This window comes from Aethalodelphis obliquidens, unplaced genomic scaffold (assembly GCF_003676395.1).
Source record: "Aethalodelphis obliquidens isolate GAN/ISIS:26980383/991018 unplaced genomic scaffold, ASM367639v1 scaffold4, whole genome shotgun sequence".
Lineage (NCBI taxonomy): Eukaryota > Metazoa > Chordata > Mammalia > Artiodactyla > Delphinidae > Aethalodelphis > Aethalodelphis obliquidens.
The window spans coordinates 11,336,837-11,352,709 of record NW_020837948.1 but is presented as its reverse complement, the minus strand read 5'-3'; the positions used below and the strand labels follow the sequence as shown (position 1 = coordinate 11,352,709).

The window sequence follows — 15,873 nt, the reverse complement described above, 5'->3', positions numbered from 1 at the left end:
ACTAATGATGAAAAATCTGAAAGTGAAATCAAGAAAACACTCCCATTTACCATTGCAACAAAAAGAATAAAATATCTAGGAATCAACCTACCTAAGGAGACAAAAGACCTGTATGCAGAAAATTATAAGACACTGATGAAAGAAATTAAAGATGATACAAATAGATGGAGAGATATACCATGTTCTTGGATTGGAAGAATCAACATTGTGAAAATGACTCTACTACCCAAAGCAATCTATAGATTCAATGCAATCCCTATCAAACTACCACTGGCATTTTTCACAGAACTAGAACAAAAAATTTCACAATTTGTATGGAAACACAAAGGACCCCGAATAGCCAAAGCAATCTTGAGAACGAAAAACAGAGCTCAAGGAATCAGACTCCCTGACTTCAGACTATACTACAAAGCTACAGTAATCAAGACAGTATGGTACTGGCACAAAAACAGAAAGATAGATCAATGGAACAGGATAGAAAGCCCAGAGATAAACCCACGCACATATGGTCACCTTATCTTTGATAAAGGAGGCAGGAATATACAGTGGAGAAAGGACAGCCTCTTCAATAAGTGGTGCTGGGAAAACTGGACATGTACATGTAAAAGTATGAGATTAGATCACTCCCTAACACCATACACAAAAATAAGCTCAAAATGGATTAAAGACCTAAATCTAAGGCCAGAAACTGTCAAACTCTTAGAAGAAAACATAGGCAGAACACTCTATGACATAAATCACAGCAAGATCCTTTATGACCCACCTCCTAGAGAAATGGAAATAAAAATAAACAAATGGGACCTAATGAAACTTCAAAGCTTTTGCACAGCAAAGGAAACCATAAACAAGACCAAAAGACAACCCTCAGAATGGGAGAAAATATTTGCAAATGAAGCAACCGACAAAGGATTAATCTCCAAAATTTACAAGCAGCTCATGCAGCTCAATAACAAGAAAACAAACAACCCAATCCAAAAATGGGCAGAAGACCTAAATAGACATTTCTCCAAAGAAGATATACAGACTGCCAACAAACACATGAAAGAATGCTCAACATCATTAATCATTAGAGAAATGCAAATCAAAACTACAATGAGATATCATCTCACACCAGTCAGAATGGCCATCATCAAAAAATCTAGAAGCAATAAATGCTGGAGAGGGTGTGGAGAAAAGGGAACACTCTTGCACTGCTGGTGGGAATGTGAATTGGTTCAGCCACTATGGAGAACAGTATGGAGGTTCCTTAAAAAACTACAAAAGAACTACCATATGACCCAGCAATCCCACTACTGGGCATATACCCTGAGAAAACCAAAATTCAAAAAGAGTCATGTACCAAAATGTTCATTGCAGCTCTATTTACAATAGCCCGGAGATGGAAACAACCTAAGTGCCCGTCATCAGATGAATGGATAAAGAAGATGTGGCACATATATACAATGGAATATTACTCAGCCATAAAAAGAAACGAAATTGAGCTATTTGTAATGAGGTGGATAGACCTGGAGTCTGTCATACAGAGTGAAGTAAGTCAGAAAGAAAAAGACAAATACCGTATGCTAACACATATATATGGAATTTAAGAAAAAAATGTTATGAAGAACCTAGGGTTAAAGCAGGAATAAAGACGCAGACCTCTTAGAGAACGGACTTGAGGTTATGGGGAGGGGGAAGGGCGAGCTGTGACAGGGCGAGAGAGAGTCATGGGCATATACACACTAACAAACGCAGTAAAGTAGATAGCTAGTGGGAAGCAGCCGCATGGCACAGGGATATTGGCTCGGTGCTTTGTGACAGCCTGGAGGGGTGGGATGGGGAGGGTGGGAGGGAGGGAGACGCAACAGGAAGACATATGGGAACATATGTTTATGTATGACTGATTCACTTTATTATAAAGCAGAAACTAACACACCATTGTAAAGCAATTATACCCCAATAAAGATGTTAAAAAAAATAATAAAATAAAATAAAATACTAACTGCAGTAGCATACACATCCCTTCTTTTTGAGTGCTGCATTGATTCATAGACCACATACAGGTAGATGCTTAAGAGTAGAATGAACTGGAATGATGTTAATGATGTCAACAGAAATTTTCTTGTAATTTCAGGAATGACCAGGTTTCTAATTACAGTCTAGGTGACAGCAGAGAAGAATAGAAAAAGAGCAATACTATAAGAAAGGATGGGAAGAAGAGGAGACAACAATTGGAGATAAGAAAGATAGATCTAGAAAGAAAGATAACAGAGCTAAATTTTTTATGATCTTATTAGCAGCCCATTCCTTTCCTTTTGGAACTCTCTGGCAAACATAATGGTGACCCTGAGTTTCAGTTTGGAGAACACATTTTCAGAAGTAAAACAGCTTTGTGATAATAATAACAATAACTATAATGATGATAATAATAAATCTTACAATGTCATTTCTAAAATTCTAGTCATTAAAAATCACATCTCCATACCAACTGCTATATCCTTGAATCACTTATATTACTTTTTACTTAATATATTTCTGTATGCATACTCATTTAAAAAATTTAAATAAGAGGATTTTTAGGGCACTGAAAATAGTCTTTATGATACTGTAATGATGGATACATGTCAGTTTTCATTTGTCCAAATCCAATGTGCAATACCAAGAGTGAACCCTAAGGTAAACTACAGGCTTTCGGTGATTATGATGCATCCATATACGTTCATCAATGTAACAGAGGTACCACTCTGGTGGGGGATGTTGATAACGGGGAAGGCTCTCCAGTGCTGAGTCAAGGACTATAGGAGAAATCTCTACACTTTCTTCTCAATTTTGCTATGAGCCTAAAACTGCTCTAAAAACTCAAGTCTCTACAAAAAATTTTAATTTGAACTTTGTTATAATGAATAATACTTTCAGGAATAGCATTCATAAACACATAGTTTTGATGTATTAGTTATGTTTTTTTCCTTAAGACATTTTAATGGATTATAACTATTAAAATAAAATTTGTTTGTCCATGACCCACCTAAAATCACCTAACCAGTCACTAAGAAAATAGCTATAAAATTAGGTAAAGGGAAGACAATTTGAAATAGGGCAAGAATAGTGATAACCATGATAATCAAGAACAGGGGTTGGCAAACTGCAGCCTATTGCCTGTCTTTGTAATGAAAAGTTTTACTAAAACACAGCCACACTCATTCATTTATGTATTTAATGTCTATGGCTGCTTTTGCATTAGGGTGGTAGAGTTGCATATCAGCAATAAAAGGTGACTTCCATCTCCAAAAATATTTATTATCTGGCCCTTTACAGAAGAAGTTTGTCGACCCGTGATCTAGAAGGACTCTGCACTCAAGAGTGCCTTGAGTTTGCTTTAATTTAAAGAAATGAAACTGGAAATCATAAGCATTTGGGGGAGGTTTATGAGACAATGAAAGTTCCTGAGGTCATTTGGGAAACCACTCTCAAAAAGAAGGCCCACTCCCTGTAACAGAAGATTGGAAAACGAAGGTCAACACAAAGTTTTAAGTTAAACTGAAATGTTAAAGGATGTATCACTTCTATTATCTTCTCTTTTCATTTTTTATTAACTAGCAAATAGTACTGATTTTGCTGGATAAGAAAGTCCTCACCATAATCCCTAATACATATAAGAACAAAATGAAAAGCTGTTTACTTCTATGTGATATGAACTCTTATATGATATTCTATCACAAATTAGAGAAGGGAAATTTTGATTTATAGTCACATACTCCTGGTAGCATTTCCAAGAATTTGGAAGTTGAAACCTAAAGCTGAAAAATATATTTATGCTTCAGATTAGCATCAGCTACAGCCAGTTAAATCAAGCCGTACTAAATTTAGTATGATGGTGTACAGCTGTTAGTAAACATTGCCCAAATTGTCTTCTGCCAATCACCAGAATTCAGCCACGCTAGACTGTACAAACCCGCAACTTTGCCCTGCATTTGTCCTATGTGCACTGCTGCTGGACTGAGACAAAAATATACTCAGACAGCTTTCATAGTTAAACTGAAAAAGACATGTTAACATGTGAAATATGAAACCACCGTCCATCAGGAAAACCAAAGCTTACACAGAAAACACAGTAACTCATATAATATCCATATGATGACACTGAAAGAAACTTGCACATACTATAACTAAATTTATTCATTTGTTTATTTTAAATTCTGTGTCCTTGAAATAAGAGCTGCTTAAAATAGTTGTCTTCTGGAAGTAAGTAAAACAACAGGTACTTGGAGAAACAATTTACTTGACCTTTTGACCAATACAGCAGGAGACTATAGTTAAAATTTTCAAAATCATTTATATTATCCTTAATTAATTGCACTTAAATCTAGCAAAGGCAGAGTATAGATGAGAAACACTTTACACTGAAATATGAAAGGATTATATTTAATAAAAAGAGAGATTCCTAATTTGGGACTATGAAAGAAACACAGCTTAAGCATTATCACAGCTTTGTTTATTTATATCTTGACTAAAATGGAAGCTCTAAAATTAATTAGCAGCTCCTAAAAATTTTCACCAGTCCTTCATACATTTTTCCATGCCTAGGTGGTGAATGTAGTATACACAAGGTCAGTAACTGACAACACTTGTAAAAAATGCAGTCATGGATCAGGTATTATATTTCAAATTTTGTTACATTTTTACCTGACTACACAGGACATTTCTTTAGAGTAGACTAATTTCCTTCAGGCACTGAGCCATGGTAATTTGTGAGATAGCCTTTCTCTCTCTCTCTCTCTCTCTTTCAGTAGAAGCTAAATTTACATATCGAGAATATTGTAAAACCAGCATTTTATTTTGTTTATTTTGGCCTGCATTATTGCCTTTACATTTCTACTATAAAACAGCAATGACTTAGTAAAATGAATAAATGAGGGAGCATATTTGAGTTTATATCTTTTTTTTTCTAATGTCAAAGTTCAAAATGTTCACCTGATCCTTTCATTCCAGGGTAGAATAGATTTTTCTATCACTAACACACACCTACTTTTGCATCTCTGAGAACGGTTTTTTGCAGGCTCTCAATTTTTCCAGTGATCTTCAGCAGAAAGTGAACTGCAAGAATCATGTAAATTACTTTACCATGCTTTTTTTCATATTTATTTAAAAAGGGATTTAAATATACAATGGCACTGGGGAAACACTGGTTCCACCATTTGGGAAAATTTCCCTGAATCCACTAAAATACAATTTCCTGACCATTGTGTTATGCTAAATAAATAAAAGTCCCCTGGGCCTCAAATATCCATTTCTGTAATTTGGGTGAAACTGGGGCTAGAGGAGTAAAAACAGGGTGAGACGTCAGGAATTAATGGATAATCTTAAATCCCCAGTTCCATGTTCCTTCATCATGATGATGGGTTTGAGTCCATTTCATTGTTTGTTAATACTTTGGTCAGAGTAGGCAAATATATGCTCCAGTAGGTCAATTTTGTTTTGTTTTGTTTAAGATTAAAAGAGTTTATTTATAGGAAACTGTACTACAAGTAATAACTGAAATGTTATATTAGAACTCTTTTACAATTATTTTTTTAAGATCTCAAATCACATGGTTTATTGAATCTTTTATAATTAAATTGTCTATGCTATATATCCCTGCCATCTTTAACAAAGACCTAAAAAAGGCCAAATGCTTTCTTTATCTTATATAATACTCATAAAAACCTTATATAGAAAAGACCATTATTATCTCTACTGTAAAGATAAAGGCATTAATTTGCTTGAGATCACACAGTCCCCACATGCTGCTGAAGCACAGACCCTGACATTTGGGCCCCAAATCTTGTACTATTTGCTCCTATGCTCTCCTCTCTCTCCACATTTATTTCCTGAATTGTACTTGAAACTTAAATTGTCATTTCTCTCTACAATTTTCCTCTTGTTCTTGGAATGAAAACTTTAAAAAATAAATTTCTTGTAAAAGAAAGTTAAATTGTAAAGCAATTATACTCCAATAAAGATTTTTTAAAAATCACATTTAAAAAAAAGTTAAAATGTGACCTGAATATTTCTAATTTTTTTTCTAATTGATTCAAAACCTAGATCACAAGCTAAAGAATATCTTTTTGTTAAATAATTTTCTTTTGGAATATGTATTTTTCACAGACTTCATGTCTGTAATGATGATGCTACCCATAATGCCGTAAATAAAGAACTCTTTCTCCTTCAGGCTTTCGTGGAAAACTATGTGTGCAACTTTCCATGAAAACCATTTCATTTAGGTTTAAATTAAGGGAGAGATGTCACTTCAGTAACTCAGTATGAAATATTGCTGTGAGTTGCCTAAGATTGCCAAAGTAGTGCCCAAGTTACTTAATGCATGCATTTTAATAGCAGAAGTCACTTGTGAGAAGAAGCTGAAAGAGTTTAGACTGGCAACTTCTGATAAATACCCTAGAAAGTGATATGTGCTGATTTTGCCTCAAATGTCAGCCCCAGGCTGCTGTTTGGCTGCTCCTCTGGACTTCCTATCATTCTTGCCTGCTGGCCTCACTTTCTTGGATGTGACATTTCCATTCATGAGACACATGGGGGGCTTCTAAAGTCAAAATTGAAAACCCCACTGCTAACCTGGCCCATATGCCCTTCCCAAATGGTTATGAAAGCATAAATGCTTCAGATTTCCATTTTAGATTTTAACTCTTAATATATATGCAAAAAATTTCTAAGCCACTCAAGGCTCTGCCTCCCAAGATAAATGCATCATGAAAAGCAGATTCCTTAGTGCAAAGAACTTTTACTATCAATTCATTTGATTACAAGTCACTGTCTACCTTCTATGGGGGGGCGGGGAGAAAGAGAGAGAGAGAAATGAAAACACAGGGAACTTGCTGGATGTCATTTTTGCTTAGCACACACAGGAAGCAATGGCAAGTTGAGCCAGGCTTTGATTCTCAGAGCTAGTAGTTCCATTTAAATAAAGTTTCCATTATTGTCCCTGTGTTATAAAATTAATAACTTTGTTTCCCGGGGAGAGGGTATGGGGAACTGGGAAGAAGGAGGCTGGGGACTAAGATCAGGTTAACTTAGGAAAATGAGCTTTAGCAATCTTTGCCAGTGTGCTGGACTTGCCCAGAATTTAATCCTGTTCTCAAGGAGGCGTTTGGGCTATTATAGGCTCCATCCCTTCTATTAATATACCTCAAAAATGAGACTGAATATTGAAGGCTGTTGCCAGGAAAATGCTATGCTTCAGATGAGGTGATGCTTCAAAAGCCAAGATACGGAAACAACCCAAGTGTCCATCAGCATACGATGGATAAAGAAGATATAATGGAATATTACTCAGCCATAAAAAATGAAAATTTACCATTCGCAACAACATGGATGGAACTAGAGAGAATTATGCTTTCTGAAATTAGTCAGAGAAAGACAAATATTGTATGTTATCACTTATATGTGGAATCTAAAAAATAAAACAAATGAATGTATGTGCAAAACAGAAGCAGACTCACAGATATAGAAAACAAACCAGTGAATATCAGTGGAGAGAGGGAAGGTGGGAGGGGCAAGATAGGTGTATGGTACACAAACTACTATGTATAAAATAGATAAGCAACAAGGATATATTGTAGAGCACAGGGAAATATAGCCATTATTTTGCAATAACTTTAAGTGGAGTATAACCTATAAAAATATTGAATCACTATGCTGTATACCTGAAACTAATTTAATATTCTAAGTGAAGTATATACCTCAATTAAAAAAAAAAGAGTAGGTCATGCTTAATGCTTTGGGAAAATATAAATAAATTGTAACATGTGCAAAACAAAAACTAACAAGATATGGAAATGTTTGCAGTATCTTTGCTTCTCCTGTATGATTTCTTAATCTGTATCATGAGCTCAAAGCCTCAAGGAAAAGACCTAAGGAGTAATTTAGAAGATGGGAGTCTAGCCCTGTGAGCCAGAGTGGGCTCACTGATCGCTCAGCAGATGCTTCTCTGAAAGGCAGCACACAGGCCTGGGATGAGGGGGGAGGCACCCTAACTGCAGAGTGTCAGGCTCTTTGTTCCCCAATCAGGCATCAAACAACAGTAGGTGGAAACAAGGCTCAGCATGCTAAGCCTTGTGACCTAAGCTGCCTACACAGACATCAATCCTAGTGGAAATGTGAATGAGTCACCCTTTGGGAAATGAAGGGATCAAAAAGAGAGGTAGATATCCCTCCGGAAAATCAGCGTATGTGTGTCTGCAAGTATACTGACCACTATTCACAACAGGAAGAACCAGAAAACGATGCCCATCAGTGAGAAAGTGGATAAACACACTAAGATAAAGCCACATAATGGAATATTATATCCTATTCTAAAGAATGAACTAGAACAACATGCAACTATATAGATGAACCATTTCATTACAATAAAAGCTCCACACAGATCAAAATTTTTTTGTAAAATTTTAAAAACTGAAATAATAATTAACAATAATAAGTGAAATATCTATAGGTGTAATACAACCATCTAAAAAAAGCCAGAAAAATGTAGAATCCAGATACAAAGTGTGGTTGAGGGAGCACCATGATCAATACGGGTTATTATCCTGGCCCTGGCTTTTATTTTTGGTAGTTTCATGGGTACTTATTACATTATTTAAAGCAACTTAAAAAAGCAGGCTATGACACCCAAACATTGAGAGGACCCTTGGACACAGGGTCTGAAATGACACTGACACCTGGAGGTGGCATCATGGTCCCACATTAGTATGAGGATACAGAAGAGCCAGGCAATGAATGAAGCTCTGGACCAGGTTCAGGTCACAGTGGGTCCACTGGGTGCACGGACCCAGCCAGTATTCACTTCCCAAGACCTCAAATGTCTAATTAGTCGGAACACACCTATTAGTTGGCACAACTGGCACAGACAGCACTTGGCCTGTAGGGCAAGAGCTATTATAGTGAGGAAGGCCAAGTGGAAGCCTCTGAAATTGCTCCACACTTTTAGATAGGGAATCAAAGAAAAAAAGAAAGCAGGGTTTGTGTGGAATAATAATGAGATTATGCCATGAAACAAATACGGTGATGAATAAAATTCTGTGCAACTGAGAGAGAGAGGGAGCATAGATATGTAGGTAGATGTGTGTATATGTGTGTGTAGAGAGAAAAGAAATCCTGAAATAGACAAATGCAATCACCATAAAGTAGAGCTAGATTGACCTGTTTCCTACTTTAAAAGTCCTAACCTACCTATTTGCAAAGGAGCAGCCTGTGTTTTGACTCCTGCATCAGCTGTGATTTCACTGGGCCATGAAGCTCATTTGCAGTTGATGACCAGGATTTTTGCAGCTTTTTGTTTAAAGATGATTTAAGAACATGTTTCTTCACAATACAACTACTACATACACCCTTTAAAATAATACTTATATTTTTGCCAAAAGCAAATTATAATCAGCTTCATTGTATTAACACCCTGACCTCTTCCTCTTTTACTATTAATTTCTCTAGACCTCTGCTATTGACTCCCTTCTGTGAATAAAGACAGAATTAGTTCGGTTCCAATTTTCCCTACTGTTGTTCTCCTTCCCCTGCAATTTCAATTCTAAAGTCATAAAGAATGAATTATTTTAGCACAGTGGTACATAATAAACTTTCATTTTAATAAATAGAAAATATAGCAAAATCTCCACAGCCAGTACAAGGATCACCGAAATGGGTCTAACTCTGACCTTGCTGGATTGCAGGGCATGACCACAGAATGCAATGAGCAAACAGGTACCCCTGTTGCTTCTGCTGTCTCCATGAGTTTCCCCTTGTAAATACAGTCCATGAGTTGGAGTGTGTGCTGCCCGGTCACCCACCTTTGCTTGCTCAACAGAGCTTGCTGAGAGTGAAAGCTCTGGAATGAATCTAGCAGGTTGGACCCCTGGCTCCATGGTTTCCTAGCCATTAAACCTTGCAAAAGTCACTCAGACTCTCTGTGCCTCAGTCTCTTCTTCTGTAAAGTGGGTTAATAATAGTAACCAACCTCACAGCACTGTATTATGATTTAATAAGAAAACCCATGTAAAGTGGTTTAAGTATAGTCGAGAATAAAGTAAGTGCTCCATAAATATTAGCTTTTATTAATATGTTATTTTGGCACAAATTACCTGCAGGCAGACTCAGACAAAAAATTACTAATAATGCACAATAAAAAGTGTTGTGATAGAGAAATACCTTATTTGTTATGAGAGCAGAAAGTAGATTTGAGTTTAACAGCGTGGGCTTTCTTATTTAAGGGAGAGGGGATTTATGTTTTAACTACAGTGTTGCAAATTTCTTAAGAAGATTTAAAAGCTAGTTCTGTGTTTTTTAAATTAATGACCTAAAACGTTTTCCAATGTTTACAGTCCCCTTACTTGAATCTCAATTTTTAATATGTAGTTTTCTTTGGGAGAAATAGTCAATGAATTTATTTATTATTTATTTTAAAGTTAATACACTTTTGGTAATATGAGTAAAAGTAAGTACCTTTCAGTTTAGCACAGACGTTTATTTTCCACGGTTTATCAGAGTTGGAACAGCAGCTAACGATACTGTGCCAACAACTTTCATGAGTTTCATGAGCATAAATAAATACATTTGTTGTCACAAATCCCAAACAACTAAATACTGTGGTAATGGAGCAAAGCTGAAGACCCTTCAGAATAAATTGCAAACAACTATTTGACATGTAAAGGGCCACGGAAGGGAAACTTTCCAATACAGTGATGCTATTTTCCTGCCTTCCATTTAAGCCAGGAAAGAATAACTAGCTCAAGGAATGTCAGAGAAGGTATAGTCTGGGAGGAGGGATCATGTAAGGACATCTGGTACCTACTTGTGCTTTATCCAAGTGGACTGAAATTCAAAATAACATATTTTATTATAAAAAAGAAAAATGTGGACAGTCTTCTGATACACCATTTCACATTATATTGATATGTTCTGCTTTTCTTCTTCATTTAAATTAAACAGACATTTAGATGAATGAATCTTTGAAAAGCGTAAATAACTGAAACAACTTTCTTTCTGGATGTGAATAAATAGTTTATTCCACCAAAGAATAATTTTGCCCACTGTATGACAGAATTAGGAAAAGGTTTTGTAGGCAATCTGGCCCAGGAGAAATAAGATATGACTTTTGTAGACATGAGAGGTATTATTGAATCTGGGATACTAACTTAGTGATGGGGGAAAATAACTGATTCTTTTACAGACAAACAGAGAGAGAGAAACATATATTCCTTTCTGCTTTGGACTCAGATTAACTGCTCGGACAGTAGCCTATAACTGAACATGAGAAAAAAGAATCCACCCGACTAATGATGTGAAACAAAACAGGCCTCAATGATAGATACAGAGTCACAGGTTTCAAACATTGAATTAGGAGATGAATGCTCCTTCACCATTTTTTTTTCATTTTAGTATAAACTATATATGTTCAAACTTCCAGTAGAACAAGCCTTTTAGGATAAGATTTTAGTTAAGAAGATATCCCAATGAACAGCAGAAGATAGTTCTTCCTCTTAAATAGAGAGTGAAGGTCCCTGACCTCAAAAGCATTTCCTGCAGGTGACCAAAGAGGGACAATGACACAAAAATCTAAAAATGCTAAACTGCACTTAAGGTTCATGCTCTTGGTTTCTGAATTGCAACCAAAGTAAAATAAGATTATTAAGAAAGTGAAAAAAAAAGTCAGATGAAGGAAAAATTCCCATCGTGAAGATTACTGGCCTCTTTCCAAAAACAATTTCAACTCTGGCCCCATATTTTCTTTTCTTTTGGATATTCAACCCAAGTAAAAGAACTTAACTTATTATCTAGCCTGTTCCCAATGAATCAATATAGCTTACGATATATCAGGAACTGTTCCAGGCTCTTTGATATAACATGAACCGAGACAGAGTTTTTGTCCTCAACGATCTTACTCAAGTGTTGAAGTGAGATGGTCAATAAACAAATACACATACAAAAAAAATCAATAACACAATTTTTCAAAGTTATTAACGTGACTTTGCAGTTTCTTGTTAATGCTACCACCACTCCCGTAATGACATATTCAAAGCTCTAGAGTTACCTTTCTTATTTCTGAACAGATCTAGTAACTTACAGACTGAAAAAGGTTTCTTTGGAGAATTTCATTGCCATATGAACAGAAATATAAAATGTGCTATAATAGAAATAGGGAGGGCATCATTTGAAACTAAATCTTTTAGTACTTCTATATTTCACATTCATTGTAATCCACATAAAAAATTAAAATCTTACCTTTGACAGTTGGTCAAAAGTAATTGCTATCGTCGTATTTTTATTTAGAACAAACAGTAGCTTTAAACTTATGGCAACACTTTTGCATTGATACTACATAAACTATATGTAAACTGACTATAATTCAAAACCTGTAACTGAGTGTAGCAACAGTTTATAGTCTTTCCAGATATATTATGCCACCAATTACACTAAATAATTTTATGTAAGGAAACACCACTTGATCTTTTACATAAAGAGACACTATAACCCAAAGAAAATTGATAATACTCACTTTTAAGACCTATTCAAATAAATATGACTTAGACACAAAGTAAAGGCTTCATAAAATCCTTAGCTTTCAAATTCTAATCACCACTTCTTCCAATCATACTATTCCCCACCAATCCCAAACATTAAATCACATAATTTTTTCCCGGCTTTGGTTAAATGGATTTGGCTGCCTGGGCAGGAAATAAGGAAAGAGACGACTGGATTCAGGGCTCCAGGTGGCGCCTACATTACATCAATAGCCCCCTTTCCTAAAGAACATAGACAAGTGCGAATAGAGTGGCACTGACTTTCGCCAAACTGTGTCTTGGTTCTATATGTTGTTTTTATGAAACGTGCTGTAGAAAAGGCTCATTCCATTTCAACTAAGAAGTAATACATTGTTGGATGATTAATGGAAATGTCACAACCACTCTCATCAATCGGCGGCTGTGCCTTCTCACGTATAATCAAACACTCTCCTTGTTCCTAGGAACTAGTCTGTACCCAATTTTAATGTTTGATATAATTTCATAAGTGAAATAGAAAACTATTTCATTAAGGAAAAAATATAAATGGCTGGATTACTCTGACTCTTACTAAAACAAACTGAGATAACAAATGTAAAATGATCATTGGCTCTTTTTCCAAATCAACCCCATTAATTACACAAACTAATACAAAACTACTCTAAGGTTATTCCTTCACTTTCATATTAAAATAAATAATTACAATTGTGATTAAATCCTCCAAAACTCAAAATGAAGTCATGTTTTTCTTGGATTCAGAGTCAACAATTAGACATGTCCCTCAAAATAGAGACCCTTACCTTCACATTTCTGAGTAGTTTCACTCTGCTTGTGACCAGCAGGACATTTGCATTCAAAAGAGCCCACTGTATTGATGCAGTTTCCTCCCTGGCATATCCCAGGAATAGCCTGGCATTCGTCAACGTCTGTAAGAAGAAAGTATTTTCAATATAGATATCATTGATTTTCACAATATCTATGTCTATTTGTACATACATATTTCTTGAATGCACAGAAGATATTCGCTTGTTCGCAAGAGAATGAGGTGTGAGGTGTCAGGATCCCTTTGTATGCATGCATTTTAACTTATATAAATGGTATATGTTAAAGATCTCATTTTGTTTCTTGATTTTTTCTTTTAGAATTTTGTTTCTACAAACCATCCATATTGTTATGTGGGCAACCAATCCCTTGCTTTGATTTGCTGCAGAACACTTAGTGTGCTTACTCTCCCGGTGATGGGCACTCAGCATCCTCCAACTTCTCACCACCTCAGGTGAACAAACAGATAATATGACTAGACGTACATCTATTAAAGTAATTTAATTCATAGTTTAAAATCTTTGCCCAAAGAAAACTTCAGGTCTAGTGGCTTTGCTGTTAAATTCTTTCAAACATTTAAGAAAGAAACAATACCAGTTGTACACAAATTCATACAGAAAAGAGAAGACACTGCCCAACCCATTTTATTGAGCTGGCATCACCCTGAAACCAAAGCCAGACAAAGACATCATAAGAAGGAAAACGAGGGGCGGAGGGGAAGATGGCGGAAGAGTAAGACGCGGAGATCACCTTCCTCCCCACAGATACACCAGAAATACATCAACTCGTGGAGCAACTCCTACAGAACACCTACTGAACGCTGGCAGAAGACCTCAGACCTTCCAAAAGGCAAGAAACCCCCCACGTACCTGGGTAAGGCAAAAGAAAAAACAGAGACAAAAGAATAGGGACGGCACCTGCACCAGAGGGAGGGATCTGTGAAGGAGGGACGGTTTCCACACGCTAGGAAGCCCCTTCGCGGGCGGAGACTGCGGGAGGCAGAGGGGGAAGCTTTGGAGCTGCGGAGGAGAGCACAGCAACAGGGGAACGGAGGGCAAAGTGGGGAGATTCCCGCACAGAGAATCAGGGCCGACCGGCACTCACCAGCCCAAGAGGCTTGTCTGCTCACCCGCCGGGGCGGGCGGGGCTGCGAGCTGAGGCTCGGGCTTTGGTCGGAGCTCCGGGAGAGGACTGGGGTTGGCGGCGTGACCACAGCCTGAAGGGGTTAGTGCACCACGGCTAGCCGGGAGGGAGTCCGGGAAAAGGTCTGGAGCTGCCGAAGAGGCAAGAGACTTTTTCTTCCCTCTTTGTTTCCTGGTGCGTGAGGAGAGGGGTTTACGAGCGCTGCTTAAAGGAACTCCAGAGACGGGCGCGAGCCGCGGCTAAAAACGCGGACCCCAGAGACGGGCGCGAGCTGCGGCTAAAAGCGCGAACCCCAGAGACCGGCGCGAGCTGCGGCTAAAAGCGCGAACCCCAAAGACGGGCGCGAGCCGCGGCTAAAAGCGCGAACCCCAGAGACGGGAGCGAGCCACGGCTAAAATGGCGGACCCCGGAGACGGGTGTGAGCCGCAGCTAAACGCGCGGACTCCACAGACAGGCGCGGACCGCGGCTAAAAGCGCGGGCCCCAGAGACGGGGCTAAGGCTGCTGCTGCCGCCACCAAGGGGCCTGTGTGCGAGCACCGGTCACTAGCCACACCCCTCTTCCGGGGAGCCTGTGCAGCCCGCCACTGCCAGGTTCCCAGGATCCAGGGACAACTTCCTGCGGAGAACGCACGACGGGCCTCAGGCGGGTGCAACGTCACGCTGGCCTCTGCCGCCGCAGGCCTGCCCCACACGCCGTGCCCCTCTCTCCCCCCGGGCCTGAGTGCGCCAGAGCCCCCGAATCAGCGGCTCCTTTAACCCCGTCCTGTCTGACCAAAAAACAGACGCCCTCCAGCGACCTACACGCACAGGCGGGGCCAAACCCAAAGCTGAGCCCCTGTGAGCTGTCAGAACAAAGAAGAGAAAGGGAAATCTCTCCCAGTAGCCTCAGAAGCAGCGGATTAAAGCTCCACAATCAACTTGATGTACCCTGCATCTGTGGAATACATGAATAGACAAGGGGAGGTGGACTTCAAGAGCAAGATCTATGATTTTTTCCCCTTTTCCTCTTTTTGTGAGTGTGTATGTGTATGCTTCTGTGTGAGATTTTGTCTGTATATCTTTGCTTCCACCATTTGTCCTAGGGTTCTATCCGTCCGTTTTTTTTTTTTTTACTTTTTCTTAATAATTTTAATAACTTTATTATACTGTACCTTTCTCTCTTTCTTTCTTTCTTTCTTTCTTTCTTTCTTTCTTTCTTTCTTTCTTTCTTTCTTTCTTTCCTTTCTTTCTTTCTTTCCGTCCTTCCTTCCTTCCCTCCTTTAGACAAACAATCATCCCAAATTGAGGAGGTGGACTTTGAGAGCAAGATTTATGATTTTTTCCCCTTTACCTCTTTTTGTGAGTGTGTATGTGTAAGCTTCTGTGTGAGATTTTGTCTATATAGCT

The 15,873-nt window shown here is 38.0% G+C and overlaps 1 protein-coding gene across 1 annotated transcript in view; it reads right to left on the bottom strand.

Moving 5' to 3' along the window:
- FBN2 (fibrillin 2) overlaps positions 1–15,873 on the bottom strand; it is a 240,178-nt gene that overhangs the window by 146,314 nt on the left and 77,991 nt on the right. The window contains exon 7 of the mRNA XM_027098697.1: positions 13,322–13,447. Coding sequence (XP_026954498.1) covers positions 13,322–13,447 — 126 coding nt within the window. The remainder of the gene's footprint in view (positions 1–13,321; positions 13,448–15,873) is intronic.